This window comes from Dendrobium catenatum, unplaced genomic scaffold (genome assembly GCF_001605985.2).
Source record: "Dendrobium catenatum unplaced genomic scaffold, ASM160598v2 fragScaff_scaffold_1056, whole genome shotgun sequence".
Lineage (NCBI taxonomy): Eukaryota > Viridiplantae > Streptophyta > Magnoliopsida > Asparagales > Orchidaceae > Dendrobium > Dendrobium catenatum.
The window spans coordinates 209,290-231,805 of NW_021319518.1; the positions used below are offsets into that span (position 1 = coordinate 209,290).

The window sequence follows — 22,516 nt, forward strand, 5'->3', positions numbered from 1 at the left end:
GCTGAGACACTTGTTCATTTTATATCATCACATTACAACCTTATCAAGCGCTGTGGCACTTGAGTCCATTTATATACTTGTATAAATAATTTTTAAAGTTCTTTTGTTAGATATTTCTATCATTTCTGTGGAGTCTTATACTTTATAGTGTCTTTCTTTAGCTCCCCTTAGAGTAAATTTTAAGGGAGGCTAGGAAAAAATAAGATACTTTCATTGGGTGATCTAAGCCTATATTATGTAAGCAATTTTATTGTTGATGGAAGAAGTGTGGAGAATATCAATTGATCCTTCTAGGTGATATTTATCTTATTTATTCTCCTATATCTTTTTCTTATATGAATGAAATGAACATGAGTTTTCTTTTTATATTAACATTATCTAGCTAAATCTATACATTTTGGGCTAATGTTGTAAACGCATAGCAAGTACTAAAGTAAACTCTTATGCTTTAAATTACTTCATAGATATTTTCAATATCATGCATTCTTAATTTACACAATTTTTTAAAGGATTCATGTCAAGATTATTTGATAAGTTTTACGCTATCGACTACCTAACGCAATCCTAAACTTTTCTCATCCAGGACTTGGGACCTGACAACGATAGTGTTAAACTTTAGTATATATGCTCCCTTACAGAAAAATTATTAGAATTAATAGATATTATGATTCATAGGAATATAAATATTATGTGCATTCAAGAAACTAAATAGGTTGAAGAGAAAGCTAAGGAGATTAATAGTTTAGGATATAAACTTTGGTATTCAGGTATGAGTCATACTAAAAATGGTGTAGGTGTGATTATAGATAAGAGTTTGAAGGATAATATTATACAAAATAATAGAATTGGAGATAGAATTATAACTTTAAATATTATTGTTGATGATAAGATTGTTAATATTATGTGCTTATACTCCTCAAGTAGGTTTGGATATGAGTTCAAAATTAAAATTTTAGAATAACTTAGAAGAATTAAAATAAAAGATACCTCTTGAAGAAAGAGTTTTTATTAGAGGAGATTTAAATGGACATTTTGGTAGAGAGGTAGATGATTTTAAAAGCATCCATGGTGGCCATGAGTTTGGAACGACAAATGAAGGTGGTAAGACTATATTAGATTTTTCTTTAGCTTATGATTTCTTAATAGCTAATATCTTATTGAAGAAGAGAATCACTTATAAAAATGGATATAGTAAAATGAAAATTGATTATTTTCTTAAAAAAAAATAGATCGTTTAGATTATAAAATTTTTTAAGTTATTTCGAAGATTGTAAAGTTATTATGAGCAAAAATTTATATACTCAATGTTGATTATTAGCTTTGGATTTTAAGATGAAGGGGGAAAAAATAAAAAATAAAGTAAAATGATTTTCTAGGATTAGATGGAGGCATTTAAATAATATTAATAAAAATATTTTTTAGAGTAAGATTTTAGATCTTAAGATTATATCTGTGCATGAGGATGCCAATATTTTGTGGGAAAAAGTAGCTTGTGACATTAAGAATATTACAAGATATGTGCTTAGAGTTTCGAAGGGAAAATCTCCTAATAGTAAAAATAGTTGGTGGTAGAATTCAAAAGTGTAAGAAAAGATAAAAAATAAGAAGATTTGTCATAAAAATTAGTTTAGATGTAAAAATTTTGATAATTGGGAAAGCTATAAAAAAGGCTCGTAAGGAATCTAAGAAAGTTATTTGCGATGCAAAGAGCTTAGCTTTTAATGATTTATATAATATATTAGATACTAAGGAGGGAGAAACATATATGTATAAGTTATCCAAACAAAGAGATATAAGTAGTGAGGATTTAGTTCAAGTGAAGTGTATTAAGGATGAAGATCAAAATGTACTTTTCTTAGAAGATGATATTCAACAAAGGTGGATGAGGTATTTTGTTAAACTTTTTATTAAATAATGTAAAAATATGATTGACTTTAGTGACTTTATCACCCTAAATGAAAATAAATATTTTTGTTTTTATCGGCGTACAAGTAAAATTAAAGTTAGAGAGGTTTTGAAGAAAATGAAGTGTGAAAAAGCTGTTGGACCTGATGATATTCCAATAGAGATGTGGAAATGCTTAGGAGATGAAAGAATTTCTTAGCTTATTAAACTTTTTAATATTGCTTCGAAGACTAAAAAGATGCCAAATAAGTGGAGAATGAGTGTATTAATTCTTATTTTTAAGAACAAAGGAGATGCACAGGAGTGTGCGAATTATAGAGTAATTAAGTTAATGTGTCATACTTTAAAACTATGGGAGCGAGTTATGGACCGTAGGTTGCGGCGTGATACTAATATTTCTCAAAATCAATTTGGATTCATGTCGGGTAGGTCTACTATGGAAGCCATACATTTATTGAGAGGTTTGATGGAGAAATATAGAGAGAATAAGGAGGATCTACATTTGCTATTTATGGATTAAGAGAAATCATATGATAAAGTTCCAAGATAAGTGATATGGAGAGTTCTTGAAAATAAAGGAGTTAATAATGCTTATATTCAAATCATTAAAGATATGTATGTAGGAGCTATTACTTGTGTTCAAACACAAGGTGGTTTGATCAAGTATTTTCTTATTTCAGTTGGATTACATCAAGGATCAGCCTTAAGTCCATATCTTTTTGCTTTTTTTGCTGATGATATTCTTCTTATTGATAAGATTAGAGAGGGAGTTGAACGTAAACTTGAATTATGAAGGCCACTTTAGAGTATAAAGGTTTTCACTTGAGTAGATCTAAAATTGAATATATGGAGTGTAATTTTAGTAGCAATAGACCTAGTGAGGGGATTGTGACTTTGGGTGATCAAGTCATTAATAAGTGTACACATTTTAGATATCTTGGATCTATTATTTAGAGTGGCGGTAAAATTGATGGGGCAGCAGAATTCAAGTTGGATGGTTGAAGTGGAGGAATGCATCAGGCTTATTGTGCGATAGAAAAGTCCCCATCAAACTTAAGGAAAAATTCTATAAGATGGTGGTGAGACCTGCATTGCTTTATGGTGCAGAATGTTGGCCATTAAAAGAGAAGCATAATACTAAGTTAAGTGTTGCAGAGATGAGGATACTTAGGTGGATGAGTGGCTTGACCCTTAGAGATAGGTTACGAAATGAGCATATACATGAAAAGGTTGAAGTAGCTCCAGTGTAAGATAAGATTAGAGAGAGTCACCTTAGATGGTTTGGTCACCTTAAATGGAGGCCTTCCGATGACTCGGTTAGAAAAGTTGATGTATTATATTTGACTTATGTTGAGAAAGGTAGAGGTAGACCTAAAAAGACTTGGTTAGAAAATATTAGAAATGGTCTTTCTTTATTAGATTTAAATGAGAATTTGACTTTTAACTGGACACAATGGCGAAAAAGGATTCATGTAGCCGACCCCACATAGTGGGACAAAGGCTTGATGTTGTTGTTGTATGCATTCTTAATTCAATACATACAATGATCATGTATATAGTTAATATCTAGTATGATATATTGACTTGATGAAGAAATAATAGAAAAAATGGGAGTATTGAAATGGAATGTTGGCATACCTACTTAAGATATTAAACATTCTAGATTTTATGGAGATAGTATAATTATATGAAAGCAATAAATCTTCCTTTTCACCCTTATCAACTCAACAAAGATTTAGGGATACATATACTCTAATTCACATCTAAAATTAAAAGTCTCATTAGAAAAGCTATTTTGTTTTACATTCATTAGTACAAAATATTTTATTTCCATTATTATCTAATTTGTTGTAAGTTTCCATGAAGTGGCAAAAATTCAAAACATCGATTTTATATTCAGTAGGATAAATTATGCATTTAGATTAAACAATAATAATTTAATTACAATTAAGCATAATACTTCCTCATAGGATCGACACTCTTCTCGATCACTTTACGACTTGATTGACACATGCAGGTATGTATCTAATGGGCTTTCATTATTTTTATATCAAACAACACCTAAGCATATTCATATTACATGTTAGTTCTATGTGTAGCTCAAACAACACCTAAGAGTGATCTATTTTAAGCACATGGTCAAGGAAAATGATTTGCCTATGTTTAGCTAATGAATGTGAGGGTATGTGGCTTATGTAAAAGCTTTTGTTTTGAAAGGGTTAGGGGTGAACCTAGATATGTGATTGGAAAGTCTCCTAAGAGTTATGCTTATCCTCAAAATAGTTTCTTAGGTTTCCCCTTAGAGTCCTTATGTGTTGGTTCTAAATTAGGCTAGGAAATCCTAAGCACTAAGGAGAGAAGGTGAAGGGAGAATTTGACCTCATACCAAAATGAGCTCATCAAGAGATAATTAAGGTTAAGCTAGGATAAGAGCTTCCATAGGCTAGCTAAATGTAAAACATATTAGGAATTAAATTTGAGATTGAAATAATTATATAATGGGCTCCTCCAATGAGCTTGTCTATGTCTAAAAAAATCACAATGTTTTTAAAGTTAAATCCCAATCAACTCAAGCTAAGGGTATGGTAGGTTTTTTAGTTAAGCTTGAACTTGAATGAACTAATGGATTGAAATTTGATTAGGAAGAGTGCTTTAAACATCTCTGAAAATGGTATGTAGGTCGAAGACAAAGGTACTAACTTATTTAACTTCAATAGAGTATGTTTGAGACTGACTAACTCAATATAATATTAAAAATAAATTGAACCAATGATACCTCAATACATATTGATATTTTTGGTGCTATCAAGTCATATTCTAGACAGAAAAAACATTTGCATAAAAAATGTCAATATTCATTATACATCGAGACTAAAGTCAGACTACTACAAATTACTTCCAATATTAAATTAAGTTAGGCATAGCATGTCTAGTTTATTTGAACTTGAACAAGTCACTACCCTTATTTGACTTACTAATTTTAAAAATTATTTATTTGATAGTAAGCTTCATTTCATAAATTTATTTATTATGCTATGACAAATTACAGGAAAACATATTTATTTTTTAAATAAATAATTACGTTCACCAAATAAATTAAATATTCAATCTTTTTCTTCTCTTTCTTTTAATAATATGATATTTGAATAATTTTAATAATCTATTTGAATGATATCACAAAGTAATTTAAATTTTGATTCTAAATTGCTTTTTTTAAATGATTAGCAAAAAAAACATACAGTTTTCAGTAAGATTTCTGTTAAAAAAGATTTGATTTTAGCTTTTCCCTTAATTTTTTTCTTAAGTTACCATAATCAATAATTATATATATCATAATATAACCAAGTAAAATTAGAAAATGACTGCAAAATTTAAAGAATTGTAAAAAGTAAATAATGAAGAAATTAGAAAAATCATAAGCTAATGTATAGTGGCTCAACCACCCAATTGATCTACATCCACTCCATAAGTCCTCATCTATATATTTTCATTAATCTCTTCTTCTCTAAAATAAGATGAAAAAACCTTCTACTTAAAGTGAGAAGCACGTTACTCTTAGCACAACTTGCTACTAACAACATTTATTTCAAGGTATGATTTCAAACACTCTAGTATAACATGCTAGATAATGAACCTTTTAGAAATAATAAAAAAAAAAAGATCATGTTGAGATTACTGATCTCTCTTTAAGGTTTCATTTGTGACAACTTTCTTATTGCTTTATAAAAAAGCTTTTTAGTACAAAAATTTTTTGAATTAAAATTTTTTGTACTACCAGCTACTTTAAGAGACAGTAAGAAAGCTATCTCAAACAAAATCTAAATCAACAAACTGAGCTTCAACAGCTGAAACTCAATCTTTAAGTTTAGAGGATTGTAAGAAAAATGTCTAGGTGTATAATTTTTCATTGATTTTTCTCTAAAATCTCTATTTCAAGCTTTGCCAAATTGATAAACACCCTTTTAATAAACTCATGGAAGTAATCATCAGCCTCTGAATTAAGAAAATTCTCAATTAATGCTTATTAGAACTTGAATTTTAACTTACTGTTTACAATACTGTATAATCATGATCATATAGTTCAACTATTTTTTTTCTACTTGTTAAGTCTGTTGAATTAAGAATATGTGCTAATGGAATTAAAATAGGAAATGAATCATATTGTATGATGGACATCATATAACATGATTAGTTTATTATTTGAAATATTTAATTTATGTAAAATTAATTTTGATGATTTATTTCAAAATATAGATACTCTATTATACAATCTATATTGTATGGTACATTCATAAGATTAATTTTGATTAATTAGATTATATCTTAACCAATCTAGTAGTTTGAATGAATTTGAAACTATGATTGAACATCATCATATTGTATGATCTCTCATCAAACAATAGAATTTGTTTTGAATTTTTTTCATAGTACTTATTATTTAATTTAAATAATTTTTTTCATAGTACTTATTATTCACTTCAATTGTAAGTATAATTCAATATAATTTAGCTTTATGTTTGATATAAAGCAACTGATGTCATTATTGCATTAACCTTAGATATTAATATTAGCATATACCAAAATGCAGCTCACCTTCATTTGTTGGTTGTGAGCTTTGGCTATTAACCCTTTTAATAAGCTATCGCATGTGATTGCGTGTGAGTTTACCTTAATTGGGTCAAAAGTCTAAAAAAGAACACGTCAAATTATGTTTGCAATCATTAAAATTATGATTGTAAGCTTAAACTCATGACTTGAAACTCATTGAATATCAAATTCATCCTCACCCCAATTTTTTATAAGATGTATCCACATAGCTAATGATCACAAGCTCTACTATATTGCAAAGTTTCAAAGGCAAGTCTCAAAGCAAGACTTAAGTTACACTCTCAATGATGTTTGACATTTAGCTAGCAATCATAAGCTAAAGATGCACTTCCTATTGACTGTTCTGTAGCCTCATCCCACTCGCCAACATTCCCTATCCTATTATTAGCCATTCTCAATGAGTGCCAAATAAAAATGTTGATATCTAAATTTATATTAAAACAATCAATCAGATAGATTTGAAGAGGAGATTGAAGTGTAGTATAAGTCCTAAAGGGATAGAGAAAGAAACCAAAAAGAAATAATGATGTAAATATGATTTGTCAGATTATTTGAATATACCATGGCCTCATAAATTACATCTAGAAAATGCCGTGTTGATGATGCTTAGTGTCCTCTTATATATTCCTGATATTCATTTGAGTTTAGTTAAGCATTTCAATATCAACGAACTAGTTAGCTGATTTTCAAGACAGATTGATCATTATTAGAGGGGCACTTGAGTGAATATCTATGTGTTAAATCTTCTAAAAATTCTCTCAAAGGCATCAATAAAGATCTGCTCATGTGTTTCTAAGATATTCACTAGAGAGGATTCTCCTAAAATAGAGAGATTATTATATGCGGGCATCAAATACATTCAAATACCAATAAAGGAGCTACCATGTCACGCAATGCACTGTACATTGAGTGACATGATATCTCCTGATTGACATCCTAACGTATTTGACGTCCGCACGTAATAACATTTCCCTAAAGTATTAATTCGAAGAACTTGTTGCTTTTTTTACATTGAGCATCCTACTAATTTTTTATCCATCACATCCAAATGGGTTTTCTTTTGCTCAATACTTGCACTACACGCCAAATAATTTTTAATTAGTCTAAGTATCCAAAAGAGTGTCCTAGGCGTTTTCCTCTTTTACTTCTTCAGAAGGTTGGGGGGCAAATTATGCCATTCTCACAGGACCATGCAGATATTTTCTTGTGTCCTGAAACCGAATGAGCACCTTTTATTTATTAAACCTCTATTTATGACTTTAAAACTACCAAGAATAGAGTGCACCTACCTTCAAAAATAAATAAATCTTTCGAATGGGATTAGCTAAAACATTTAACAGTTTTCACTAAATTGTTTCAGAAGTTTCTTCACCACCACCAACAACAACAACAACAACATCAAGCCTTTATCCCACTACGTGAGGTCGGCTACATGAATCTTTTTTCTCCATTGTGTCCTATTAAAAGTCAAATTCTCGTTTAAATCTAATAAAGAAAGATCATTCCTAATATTTTCTAACCAAGTCTTTTTAGGTCTACCCCTACCTTTCTTAACACAAGTCAAATCTACTACGTCTACTCTCCTAATCGGATCATCGGAAGGCCGCCTTTTTATGTGACCAAACCATCTAAGACGACTCTCTCTAATCTTATCTTCTACTGGAGCTACTCCAACCTTTTCACGTATATGCTCATTTCATATCCTATCTTTAAGGGTAAAGCCACTCATTCATCTGAGCATCCTCATCTCTGTCACACTTGACTTAGTATTATTCCTCTCTTTTAATAGCCAACATTCGGCACCATAAAGCATAGCAGGCCTCACTATCATCTTATAGAATTTTCTCTTAAATTTGAGGGGCACATTTCTATCACATAACAAGCCCGATGCATTCCTCCACTTCAACCATCCAACTTGAATTTTGCCTCAGAAGTTTCTTCACCCATGGACTTAATTAATTTCTTATCTTTTTTAGTTTATGCTGTATTTTTTTTTTTTCAAGATTAAGTTGCTTGAAAGATGTGAAATTTAAAATCTTACTCATTATTGGGGTTTTTTTTAGATAATTTTCCATTCGTTAGGACTTTGATAATAAATAAAATTCTCCAACTCTTTGAATTAAAATTTCATTTGAAACATTACTACTCTTTAAAGTTTTTTTTCAAAAGCAGCTTAAAAAAGAAGTGATACTGTTCCCATATGAAGGCTAAGGCATAGTAACAGCCTGATGTCACATATATGGCGCAGATAAGCTGAATGAGATCCATTGGAAATCATGATTCCTTAAACAAATAGTTTTCATCCAAGGCACTCTCTATTTCTACGCATCTAACACGACCTCTCTCTTATAAATGAGAAATTATTACGTGCGGAGACTGGTTCAGACAACCGTTTGATTTCTCTATGAACAGTAAAAGCATAATAAACTGCATTTTTATTGTTCACATAGACAAAAACAAACGGTTCTCTATGTTCAGTCTCCGCACGTAATAATCTCTCCTAATAAAGGCCAACTAGGCAGCCACAAAAAAAAGAGTGCTGATTCCAATTTACTTGTATTCATGTGAAATGAAAATAATTATATTTTTTATAGCCGTTATAGTGGAATTTGCAAATGTAAAATCAGTATCAATTTCTAACAACACCAACCAAATAATTCATCTAAAAAATTTCATCATTAAAAAAAAAACAATGATATATCATCTCAATTGTAAGCAATACAACGTCATAGAAAACTAAATCAACGAGTAAAGGCACTTTGTTGAAAATAATTTGCACACATCTTTTGCATTTACAATTCATTATGAGTCGATTACCATTACATTATTCTGTGCGGAGGCCGGACGCAAAACGTCATACAGAGATCAACCATAATATGCTACATCAGCAGTACCGATTCACGGTACCGAATAAGAGGTGATGTGGTGCATTCTATTTAATCTCCGGAGGACGTTCGGCATCTGCACAGAATAATTTTTTCAAATAATACAGATATTTCAATACACTATTTCCGTGCAGGAGATACAATTCCAAACACAGTTGCACAATAACGAAAATCTAATTAAATTAATGGATTTTGTGACGAAAAAACTAAGTAACTAGAGTGGAGTTTATTAGATAATATCATTATACTTGCAGGGGCAGAAATTTTTGGTCGCGCATTCTTTTTTCATTAGTCATGCTTTTAGGTGGGCATTTTAGAATAAAAATAAAAGGAACAGAGAGATGCAGATGATTTCAACATTATCTGCAGTTGACAAAAGAGAATAGATGGCCTACTAGTAGAGTAGTTACTAACAACCATCACACCACAGATTAATATAGATAAGTGTACCACCAAACTTTGTTCTTTACGCTGCATATGTTGAGTAGCTTCCAAGTTAATATCAAACATTTCAATACAAAGCCAGCTGCCACTTCAATCCTTCTGTCTTCTTTTTCTTTCAGTGATAGCTAAAAGAAGTGTTAAATCTACAAGAATACATATGTAAACGACCATATTTTCTTGAATAAGCAAGCACTCCTAATGCTTCGTTTGGGATGGCTTTTTTTCTGCTTCATTAAGCAACTTTCTAATACAAAATTTTTTAATTTTGTATTAAAAAGCTGCTTTAAGTAGCAGAAAGAAAGCCGTCCCAAACGAAGCCTAAGTATTGTATTTGCAAATAATTATGTTTCCGGAAACAAAGATTGTGTGTCTAGTTTCATTTGCATGCTTCAGCAGTGGTTTAGTTATTAGTTGTCATCATGATAAAACAGAACAACAAAAATGAAAAATAAACTCTTCAAACAATACATTAGGTTTGAAAGGACATTTCTATGATTTCCAGAAGGTTCATTTCGCTTGCGGAGGTAAATAATCTATGCTTAAAGAATGTAAAAGAGAAACACATAGAAGGCTTTAGGATGGCTAAAATGAAGTAAAAACACAGACACAGGACAGCATATGCAAATACTATGTGCTTTTAAGAGGTGTAAAGGTGAAAACCTTGAATAATTATATTCTATATGTAATTAGGGGTGTCAATATTTGACACGACACGAAAACCCGACCCGGACCCGGACCCGGACCCGACCCGGACCCGGACCCGGACCCGACCCGGAAAATCCGGGTTGAACCCGACCCGATTTCAAAACGGGTAGGGGTCGGGTTCCAGAAATCGACCCGTTTCAAAAACGGGTCGGGTTCGGGTTGACCCGGCGGGTTGCCGGGTCAACCCGCCAACCCGTTTAATTCGAAAAAATTCAATCAGTTTTTCGACCCGTTTCTCTACCCGGTTCGGGTTAGGGTCGACCCGTTTCGCACCCGGGTCAGTTCGGGTTCGACCCGAACCCGACCCGTGACCCGAAATTGACACCCCTATATGTAATGCCCACTGGTTTCAGGTTTTTGATGCTTGCTGACTAGTTCTCCGTGAAGCTGGACGGCACAATATTGGATGGCCAATGGCAATATCAGAGTACATGCTATATGTTCAAGTGAAGGTTTCGGATAAGCTATATATATATATATTTAGAAAATATTTTTATTTATTTTAAATTTTGATATGTTTCGAATAGTAAACTACACAGCTTCCAGCCCAACAGTTGGATCACCTCTATACAATACTTGATGTCATGTATACAGGAGGGAAAAACAAGCTGTTTCTCAAGTGCCTGTCCAGCCTTCAAAAGCTTTACATTCAAGTAAAGTTTGTTGGGAGCAGGGCCCCTGGAGTGAGAAAGTGGTCACTCCTCCATGAATCAAAAAGAAAGTTGCAAGGAGTTTCTATAAATTCACGAACAAGAAACAAGGAAAAAGTTGCAAAAGAGATGAAATAAAAGGGAACTGATCCTTGAAGAAATAACCAATGCCAAGTTTCTTGCAGGAGAAAAAACAAGGAAGCAATATAAACTCCTAAGGTCACTGGAGAAGAAACTCCTGTGAAGGATGACATGGATTTTAATCTAGACTGCCCCCTTATGGTCATCTCTAAAGGTTCGTCTCATTTTTTCTTCTTATTTTGTTTTTCCCCCAACTTGCTATATTTCCCTATTGCTTTATATATAACAACATGGCTTCATAAACATCCTTCACAAATAAAATGCTTTCCATATTCAGAATGCAGTCATCATGGTTTATATGTAGATTTTATTCGCGTAAAAACGTATATTCCTACTTGGATTATGTTCTTCTGGTTCAACATTTGAATTCTACTTCAAAACACAGTGGAAAGCTGTAGACCTGTAAAAGCGGGTTAATAGAGGCTAGAATCTTAAAGATGAAAATACTAAATTATTTTATTTGAATTAGGGGTTTCAGAAAAATTTAGCCCGGAGCATGCCTTTTATCTTATTTTCTACATAGACCTTGCAATATACTCACGTGGAAGAACCATAAAGAAATTTAAAAAAATTTCTAACACTTCATTATTTTGGGTATTTATAAAAAAATCTTAAGAGAATAGCTAATTAAAGTTCAAGAATTCATTCTCATATGTAGGGTTGTCAAAATCTGTCAGGTTCGGGTCAAACCCGAAACTGACCTGACACCAGTTGACCCGTCGTATTTCAACCAGGCCCGACCTGCAAACATGCTTTGAAGGATGCGTTGGATGGCGCAGGTGACGGCACAGGCGGAGTGAGGCATCACGGTGAGGGCATCATGGCTAGCTCGTTTTGAAGGAGATGTTGGACAGCGCAGGCGACAGTGCAAGCGGGCGACAGCGAGGCGGCGACGAGACAAAAACGGGATTTCACGCGATGAGCGACTCGACAGTAGCACGCAGGGTGAAGGCGTGACGCGACTGCGACTCAACATCGCGTGTTTTTCCAAACGGGTTAAACCAGGTTGAGTTTGGGTTTTCGGGTCAACTCGAACCCGACCCATTTTTTTAAAGGAATCGAATCCGGGAACCCGAACCCTACCAATTTCGAAATCGGGTCGAGTCTAACCCAAAATTTTTAGGTCTGGCTCGAATCGAATTTTCGTGTCGTGTCAAATATTGACACCCCTACTCATATGATAATCTTTCATTAAAAACATTGAAAACCAATGATGAAAGATCAAAGTTCAAGAATTCATTCTCAAATGATATTTTCTAACTTTCTAATATTTTTCTAAACAATGAAAACCAATAAATATCAAAGTTCAAGAATTTATTTTCATATACTAGTATTTTTTAAATAATGAAAATAAATGGAGGGTAAACATTTTGAAAAAGGGAACAATTAGCTATCGTATTTTAAGTACAAATTGTTTTTTTATCTTTCGCATTGTTACTTATTGTGTTCCTTAACAGGCAATAACTTCGTTCACAAAATCAATAGACCCTAAACCTTGTTAAGTCAGGAAAATCTAAGAGAAGAAAAAAAAAACCAAATATACCATATAATGCAAAAACTGATATTCAAATTCTAAAGAAAGAATGCATTAGAATTTTCAATTAATAAATCTCAACTTAAATAAGAAAATTATAATAGATATGTCATTAATTGCATGCAATGATTGGAATTTCTTAATTCCTTGCCGCCTGAAATAAAACTTTGGTTGCAACTAGTTCATATTTGGAAGAGAAACTACTAGATGCCATCATTCTTTGAAATAACCATATTAAGGTGTTGGCGCGGATCTTCTCTCCCTAATTATATTCAAGCATTATCATGACAAGGTTTTGTACTTTATACATACAACCCTGTTCATAGAGATTTCTTCTAACAAATATAAATTAGTTTTCTTTCGTACAAGAAAGGGGAAAAGATATTCCAACTAAAAGCATCCCATAGCATAACCTAGAGGTCAATACCATAGCTTAATAAGATAAGTGTATGCTTCTGAGATTAGAAAGTAGTTGAATGAATGTGTATCCTAAACACAATGCTAAAGTATTTATTCATTACTAGGCTACCCAAGTTGACATTTTTCACAATAACCAATGACAAACAAAACCTGAGGAAGCTTGAATATGGAAAAATTGATCATAACATTAGAGAGAAATGTTAAAATGTTTAGCAAATAAAGCATCAACAAGTAAGCTAGGGTAAGGATGTAGCTCTAAGGGAAAGGAAACAAAATCCAAAATACAAATTATACTGTTAGAGATGAACTTGTATAATTGTTGAACCTTATAGTGCTCAATTTTCCCAACTTCATATTGCTTTCCTTAACAATGCAGGATTGTTTTAAGGTAAACTAGTGATGCAAAAAGAATGGGGAAGAAAGGTGGTTGGATCTCTGCATTGAAAAAGGCCTTCACCTCAAAATCCAAAGAGAAATTTGACACTGTAAGCATTTACAGTGAATTATTGTAAACTTTGTTTAATGTCAACTTTATTCTAGGAGCTTCTTTTTTTTCAGATAAATTGATAAAACATATTTCAAATGATAATATGACCAATGTATTCATACAAATCCTAAGGATAACTAGCTTATTAACAGTCGCTACTGTATAGCTATTTTGGTGTCATGCATCACAAATTGAACAAAGAAAAGAAAGCAATTTCAAAGAACGACACAATCTTATCCAAAATCTAGAACGGAGTGCTCTACAAAACATAAAAGCTTGTACTGAAAAAGCTAAATTTGAGCGCAGGGTCCCGGTAACTATGTTAAGGAGAAGAAGCAGGAGCTAGGAAGGAAAAGACATGGGGAGGCAAATTCCTTCATCCCACTTTATAGAGAACCAAGCAGCATCGAGAAAATCTTGAGCGATGTAGAGAAAGAGCAGCAATACAGGGCAAATCAAGTGTCCTACAAAAAAGTTCAGCAGCCAAAATCTCCAATAACCAGACTAAATACTGGTGCCAACATATCACAAAATGTAGTTTCAGATAAGGCAAATAGTTCAGAGAGGAAGGCAACAGTTGCTCCATACAAGGCAAAATACATCATTCCAAGCAAGCATGCAATCATACGCAACAATAAATCCATCACCCCAAATCATGTTCACATTTCTGCAACCACGATTCAGGCAGCTTACAGGGGTTATATGGTAAGACAATAATTTAATAGTTTTTAAGTTCTTTTTTTCATAAGATCTCTACTTGAATCTATCCTTGAGGTCAGTGAAGTTAGAAAAATAACAGCACTCGCATGCAAGGAATTATTGTTGTGTTTATGGGACATGTCAAAAAAAAAAAAAGAAACAAGCATAGAATGATGCCCTATTTGACCAAGTTTTTAGCAGTTATTGCACTTTATAAATATGGAACATAATAGGAAAAAAAGCTAAAATGATTAGTACAAGTATCACATACTAACAACTTAGCGAAGGCCTATGATGCTTGAAGACGGTAACTATGTGTGAACCTTCACGTCGAGTCTTCCAAAAGGATAAAAAGGTTTTATCCAAATTTAAGATAAGCAAAGACCATCCTACTGAAGTTTTAGAGAATTATTAGTGACAATAGTCATAAGATGACATAAAAGTTTGATTTGAAATATGACCCACAATATATTGGTATTTGGTTTTGGATGACAAAGAAGTCATTTGTTGCCAAATAGAGCCAGTTTAAAACTATAAATTTAAAATGAATACGTGGTAAAAGTGGTAAAACTAGAAAGAAATATGAGAGAAATTATATTGCTAGTAAGATTGTAACAATAAAACATTAATAAAGATATGATAATTAAAAAAAAAAACAGACATACATTATTTGGACATGAATATTAGAGCATAGGAAATACATAATAAGAAAATAATAGAATTAAAGTGAAAGGATTGGGATGAAAAAGGGACAAACCAAAAGTAGCTTGACCATAAATAGCACAAACAACTTGCTAAGATTAGAGGTAAAACCTTATGTAGCATTCAATGGGAATCAATACAAAAGGAAACATAAGAAGTCAACTTGAAAGATATTATTTGGGACAACTTTCTTAGTGCTTTGCTTTACAGACAGCAATCACAATTTTTGTTTGATCATTATTTTTGTTTCTTTAAAATAAATTTAATACAAGGAAGTTACTTTCTACAATAGCTTTAAAAAGTTACTTTCTCTATAGAAACTTTGAAAGCAGTAAGAAAGTTGTCCCAAATGAAGCTAAGGAAGAAAGAATTAAGGATGACAAAAATGATATTTAATAAATGAACCATACCATAGTAAGTAGTAGTAGTAGTCAGCATGAAAGTAGCATAAACAGGTGCAAATTATTACTTTCATATTTGCTGGTATTAAAATCGTAAATTATCTTGAGTCATCATAATACATTCTAACTTAAAACCATCAAACATCTTGTTACGCATACATACAGTAAAGTAATGAGAATATGATGATGGCACAGGCTAGGAAAAGTTATAAAGCACTGAAAGGTCTGCTACGGCTCCAGAACATGATGAAAGGGCAGAGCATAAAGCGTCAAACAATGAACACAATGAGAAGCATGCAGCTTCTTGTGAGAATCCAAACGCAAATACATGCAGGAAGGCTTCGGATGATAGAAAACCAAAACATCCATCAAAACCAGATATCATGGAGGAGCAGCAAAGAAACCTTCAGCAGCTTAAGCAAGTGGAACGCCACTAATCAAGTAAGCATTAACTAATTCCTACATTTTTTGCTAATCCATATATTTTGAAAAGTACCAAGTACATGTGGAAAATCATACATGCCATACGAATTCCCAGCTAAATCAGCTGATTAATTTGACTCATCTCAACTGTGAAGCATTATAAGGCAATTTCAAATCTATATACTATTATTAAATAGCACTTGTGATTTCACCAAGAAAAATTATAGCCGTTAAAAATTTATCTTTAATTTAAACCATTCATTTGTGCCATAAAAAATTAATTGAAACTTATAAAATAAAAAAATAACATGTTTTTTCTTTTGTTAAGTATATCAAACAAAGAAATACGCATCTTCTTTGAAAATTGAAATTGAGCTTTAAGAAACCACATTAGCAGATTATTAGATCAAAATTGAATTAACTAATACATTGATTAAAAAGTTAAATGGAATTAATCAAATCATTTTATTAATCACATGATTCAAATCACCATATTGAACTAAATCTAACGGAATCAAAGTGCTAAATCAAACATAATTAAATCAAATTAAATCAATACAATTAATAAAGTAATTTTATTATGAACAAATAAATATATTGAATCTAATTGAATGAGATCATAATCTAGCAAATTAAATAAGAAGAAACAACTATAATGATTAAAGTAATTCACTCATTGAAATGTACCAGCAAATCAAGATAATAAAATCAAGAAGGACCATTAAGATCATAACATATAATCTAACCATTAATTAAACAAAACTCGAGCAATTACTAAAAGGCACTCAGTGTAACTTTGAGTCGTGTTTGATTTGAATTGGGCTCAAACTCAAAATACCCAAGTTTAATGAAATTAACTCAAGCTCAACATAACAAACAAAAATTTTAAAATAGGTGAAAAAATGTTCGTTGCAGCTTTCAAAATAAATTTAAATCTGTTATAAAATCCCCAACTTTAATTTTGAAGAAAGATACTAGCCCTTCATTTCTTAATCCCCTATAAAATCCTGTATCAACTTTTATCTAAATATTTATGAGCCAAATCTAAATCAACATAATATATAATGATTCGATACCTTCAGCACAGTAGTTCACAAAGTTGTGCCATCTAAACCAATCGTCTGCCTAAAGTGTTTAGTATATTATTACAATAGATCATGATATTTAGAAACACATCAATTTATTTCATCTCCTCTCATCAGAGTAATCTGTGTAAAGTTGATTTCTTGAATTATAAAAATTTGATGTTTCTTTCGATGCAGAAAAATATATGCTTAAATATAATAAACTAATAAATATGGAATTAAAAAAAATAGGTTTTTAATGAATTTATCATTTGTCATGCGCATTCATTTAAACTAGTACTACAAACGAGGCATACAAAATTTCTAAATCATGAGTATAATCAGCAGACCCCTCTGTAGACTTCTTAAATATTTATCTTCAGCTCTAAACAAATGGCAGAAGGAAACTGTTTACTACCTCTATTGTGAGATTCAGATTTTTCATTAAAATGAGAACTTGCCCAAACTTTTTTATTTCATCCCGTTAATTTTCCTCACTCATATTTTCCTTTCATATTTCCAAAAAAACAAGCATATTAACTTCTATCCACACACTTTATGTTTATGAAACCAGGCCCTTGTTGTTTCCAAAATAAGCAGAACGTGTTGTCAAATTTTCAAAAGCAAGCATCTTTACAAAAGGATGCAAGAAAAAAAGCAATCAAACATGTTTTCCTATACTATTAACTTGTCATTGAACAAACTAAACAACGGCTTGAAAGGATTAGTGTTGCACCGATGAATTTCTAATGAGTTCGACATCATCCAATAGCATGTGTATTATTCATAAATATTAAGAACAATTCCCGACTTACGTAGAACATAATAAAAATAACTGGCATCTTTTCTTAAATGATAAAGATGGAATTAAAAGAAAAAATATGGAATTAAAAGAAAGCCAAATAAAACCTTGATGGCTTGGATCTCTACAGGTATAATAGAAGAATAGATTCGTTACCGAAGTTTAAATATAAAAAGCAAGTCACATTCTGTTACAAAATTAAACCAACTGTTACATCGTTTATAATAAAATCCTAAGAAAACCTACAAAAAGTCACAGACTTTTTTTGGACACTAATGACTTTGATATTGAATTTGGATCAGTTGGACCGAGAAGCTTATAATGAGTGGGATGACAGCATGCTGACAAAAGAGGAAAGGGATGCTAATTTAAAAAGAAAGGTGGAGGCTGTCATGAAGAGGGAAAGAGCGTTAGCATATGCACACTCCCATCAGGTATACTCCACCTCTCACGAAACCAATTGCAAGAGTGATTGATATTTAGGCTTCGTTTGGACGGCTTTTTTACTACTTTTTAAAGCATCTTTTGAGTATAAAAATTTTAACTTTTATACTAAAAAGCTGTTTTAAGAAGAGTAAGAAAACCGTCTCAAACGAAGCCTTAGTATCAATATTATATCACTGTTGGGGAAAGGCCATATTTTCTAACATTATCAGCATTTTGCAATGACAACTGATCTATTGGCATAGTTATGCAGGATTACTAAGACATAAAGTTTACTAATAAGGAAAATACGCTGCATAGTATTTTTTCATGTAAAGAAAAATTAAGGATCCCCAAATTACCAAGTAATCCAGTAACGTTTTTTTAAATGAAAATATATAATAATAGTTTTTAAGCCTAATTTATAAGGAAATGATCTTAAATTTCATAGCATTTTAACAATATTTTAGAAACAACTAAAACCAGCAAACGAATGAATTAATTTAAACAAATTCAGAAATTCAACCTATTTTTTCACCAAAATCAAGACCACTAAAATAGCCCATAACAAATTATGCAGAAGAAACAGATAAAAATGAAATTACTAACGTAGAAACAAATAAGACAACATGCCAATACAAAGAGATGACTTGCTCCGAGTTAGTCATACTTGTACCGCCCTCCAAAGAAGCAATATTCAATTGGCCACACAAGATTAAAAATTTGAAGAGAAATTTTATTCAAGACAACAGTTAGCAGTTGACAGACACATGATCAGTCTCAATTTAAATTCAGATTAATCACAAATTAACTTTTAAATTCCCAAAAGCAGTGGACTGCCCTGCAATATTATTTAAACAATAGTTGTTTAGACGAAGTTTCAAAGCTTTCCAATTCCATCCCTGGGCAGTAAAACCACATTGTTGATAGTCAAGGGCACACTAGGAGGAGGGTGTGAATTAGGAGTGTAATGGGGATATTTGAACTTCTTTTAAATCCACCAATGCAAACCCCCAAAAATAAAATATTAATGAAAGCAGTGTAATTTAAAAAATTAAAAAATAATTTAAATAGAAAATAACGTGTACAACTTTAGGAGATATGATAGGGGCGGATCCAACTTTTTTTTTTAGGGTTGTCAAAAAAAAATTTTTTTGTGGGGATGGGCAAAGACACTTAGGATTAATAAAATTAGGGATTTTTTTTTTTGAGAGGGGCAAAATGCCCAAAATATTCTAAAATAACCCCTCTGAAATTTATTTATTTTTTTGAGGGTAGGCATTCCCCCCCCCCTCTCAAGACATGGAGGATCCGCCCATAAGATATGATCCACACAATATGAATGAACCAATACAAATAAGTGTTCAAGTGAACCAAAAACTTAATGATATACACTAAAAAAAATTAGATCAAGCATACTTATAATCAATTGATCTATCCTACAGGTGTGACACTAAATAAGTTAACTAAACTGTAGGTTAAATACTTAAGCAAATGAGTGAGTGAGTTATGCATACTATTAAGCGTAATAAAAAAAATTAACTGAATTTCATAAGCTATATAAATTAATTCACTAAATATGTAAATTACACAAGTGCTAACAAACAAAATTTAACATAATTTTGAAGCAATTAATGTATGCAACATGAAAGCAATAATGTAGAAACTATCTACTTAAGAAAAAAATCATAATTTTATAACTAACCTCATTTTTCTTAATTAAAATTTTGATGCTGTAATTATCATGTAAAGCCATATTAGTAAATTTAGTGAATACAATCGAAATTTGGGATAAGTGAATTTGCTAACATAAATAAGTGATCAATGATCATATGATGAGCAAACAAAGCACACAATTAATATATTAAATAATAACTAGAACAATTTTCACATACTAAAAAATACATAACAAACAAATTTCTAGGTAAACGTTAAATATATTTTGAAAAAACCTGCTCAATTTTACTAATCAACATCCTTGTTAAGGCTTCATCAAATTATCATGAACAACCCTATGACACATAATAAGCTTTGTAAGCCCTCAATCTTTAGTTTAGTCTCATGATTTACACTGATCATCCTCCCAACAATCTTAATGAAATACAATTTTTATCTTTATGACTACTATAAAAAGAATAATCTATAAGACAATGTTTAAAATTGCGCAATTGGGTGTTGAGGCATTTTTCATTCGAAGATGAGGCATAAGTCTCAAGGTGTGTCTTAAAATTTCAAAATTACGTAAAATGATAATATAAATTAAAAGTGATTTTTTGCATAATAATCAAATAATATGATAAAAGATAACATATTAACATTCTATTGAACTATGAAGTAATAAACTGGCATACATATGAAACAAAAATTGTAGAATACATAACATAGCAACTGATAAATTGTGTGAAATAGAATTGAAATCCAAACACACAAGAGAAAAACAACATAAAATATAGAAATTCCATAAAAATATTATATCAAATTAAGTTCAACGTCAATTTTTTTCTTTCTCAGTTCTCTACTCATCCATATTTAATTTTTTTAAAAAAGCTAAAATAGTATGGTAATAACTTAGAAGTAAAATGCATTGTTATTACTGAGGAATTCTTCATTTGAGTCATCATCTTCATAACGAATTCTCTCCCATGCTTCATCATCTATGAAGTCCAATGCCTCCCAAGCTAGAAGAGTATAGCTACGGTAGTAGTGAATACAATGGAGATGGCATGTTGGAGGTAGAGGCAATCAAGAGAAAATTGTTGTGGCTCGGGAGTACATGGTGTCATTGATAAATAGACTTGTATTAATGAAAAACTACTTTTAGAGCCGGATAAAGTCTGATAAAAACTATTCATTGAGCTGACAACTTATCCAAAGTTCAAAAGCCGAATGACACACCCAAAAAAAAAAAAAACACTCTGCTGATGTATTCTTATATATTATAAAAAGCCATTTTTTAAAAGGGCTAATAATCATAAACTCTAATTAACCAATTATCTAAAGAATTAATCACATGCCTCAGTCTCTACTTTCAATAAGTATGTATGGGATTCAATGACACCTTTTGATTGCCCAGCAGTTGCTGACAACAACGCCCAAGATTGCTCATGCGGCGCACACAGATGCTCGGTCAGGTGGGGCTCCAGTATGGTGGAACTGGCTCGATCGTCAGAACCCCTCGGTATCCCACCACGCCGACACCCCGGCACCGCCGACCCCCAGGCCCTCGTCAGCCGCCACCACTGCCTGCGCCGCTCATCACCGTCCCAGCAGCCGCAGAAAGCAACCAAAAACACCGTTCGATGGCTACACCCCAAAGTTCTCAAGGTCGCTTCACACGCACAATTCATCGAACAGGTGGCAGGCCATCCACTTGAGACCCGCCCTCAGGGACGACGACAGCCTCACAAGCTGCCCGCCCTTCACGGCTCAGCTTGCGCCGTCGGTAACATCAGCGACAGCAATTCCGAATTACATGGCTCCCACAGTCTCAGCTAAGGCGAAGGTAAGGGCCACCGCCATGGAGAGCGGCGGAGGAGCAAAGGAAGGCAAAAGGTTTTCTTTTGCACTGAGCCAGAGCATCGGATCCCTGAGATTGTTTTCTGCAATGAAAAAAGCGGCTCCAGTGGTGCCTACGGCGAAAAAGGCAGGCGGTAAGCACCGGTCGATGATGTCAGTCGGGGAGCTGAGCGTGGATTCCACCGTCTCCCTCCCTGCGGGTTTGGGAAAGAAACCTTACAAGTAATTTGTGCATTATTTATATTTCATATCTATTTTGGATTATTACGTGTTGTCGAAGGTCAATTAAGATGTGTCATATCATCTGATATATCTTAATTGACCTTCGGATAATATCCGGTGATCGCACGTAATAATTTCGCTTTATTTTATGACCTATCGTACCCACTGACGAGCATATGCAATGTGGGATCCCCTTCGATGGACTTCCTTTGGTGTCCAATGACATGGATTATGTTTTTAAATGTTTTTCTATCACTTTTTTTTTATTTGGATTTTATTTCTATTTTTTCAATTTAACAAATGATTTTTTTTTAATTCCTTGGTGTTATTAATTATTTTTCCCTTGTAAATTTTCTGATTGGCTTGGGAAGTTTTTATTGTTGGATTAAGGTAAAGTTTAGCTTAGCAATGGCAATGCATGCTTAATAGTAATTATTCTAAATTTCAAACAATCAAATTGCAAAATTTCTTTTTTTTTTTACGTT

The 22,516-nt window shown here is 32.2% G+C and overlaps 1 protein-coding gene and 1 long non-coding RNA gene across 2 annotated transcripts; one reads left to right on the plus strand and one right to left on the minus strand.

Annotated features, from left to right (window-relative positions):
• Positions 1-9,561: 9,561 nt before the first annotated feature.
• LOC114580477 lies at positions 9,562-21,490 on the minus strand. Its single transcript, XR_003701896.1, has 2 exons — positions 21,352-21,490; positions 9,562-9,985 (listed from the first exon to the last, which is right to left on the minus strand). It is a non-coding gene; the product is annotated as an uncharacterized LOC114580477 (long non-coding RNA).
• Positions 10,881-22,195, plus strand: LOC110100632 (protein IQ-DOMAIN 14). The gene is made up of 5 exons (XM_028698088.1): positions 10,881-13,777; positions 14,086-14,484; positions 15,777-16,022; positions 18,173-18,304; positions 21,370-22,195. The coding sequence occupies exons 1-5, from the start codon at positions 13,703-13,705 to the stop codon at positions 22,033-22,035; spliced, it is 1,518 nt and encodes a 505-aa protein (XP_028553921.1). The 5' UTR covers positions 10,881-13,702; the 3' UTR covers positions 22,036-22,195.
• Positions 22,196-22,516: the final 321 nt, after the last annotated feature.

What these genes read in the sequence shown, in the direction of transcription:
- LOC110100632 (XM_028698088.1), top strand. Translation starts at nt 13,703, where the DNA reads ATGGGGAAGAAAGGTGGTTGGATCTCTGCATTGAAAAAGGCCTTCACC. An exon ending in CAGCTTACAGGGGTTATATG is followed by an intron (nt 14,485 to 15,776) that starts GTAAGACAATAA and finishes ATGATGGCACAG; the next exon opens with GCTAGGAAAAGTTATAAAGC. An exon ending in AGTGGAACGCCACTAATCAA is followed by an intron (nt 16,023 to 18,172) that starts GTAAGCATTAAC and finishes AATTTGGATCAG; the next exon opens with TTGGACCGAGAAGCTTATAA.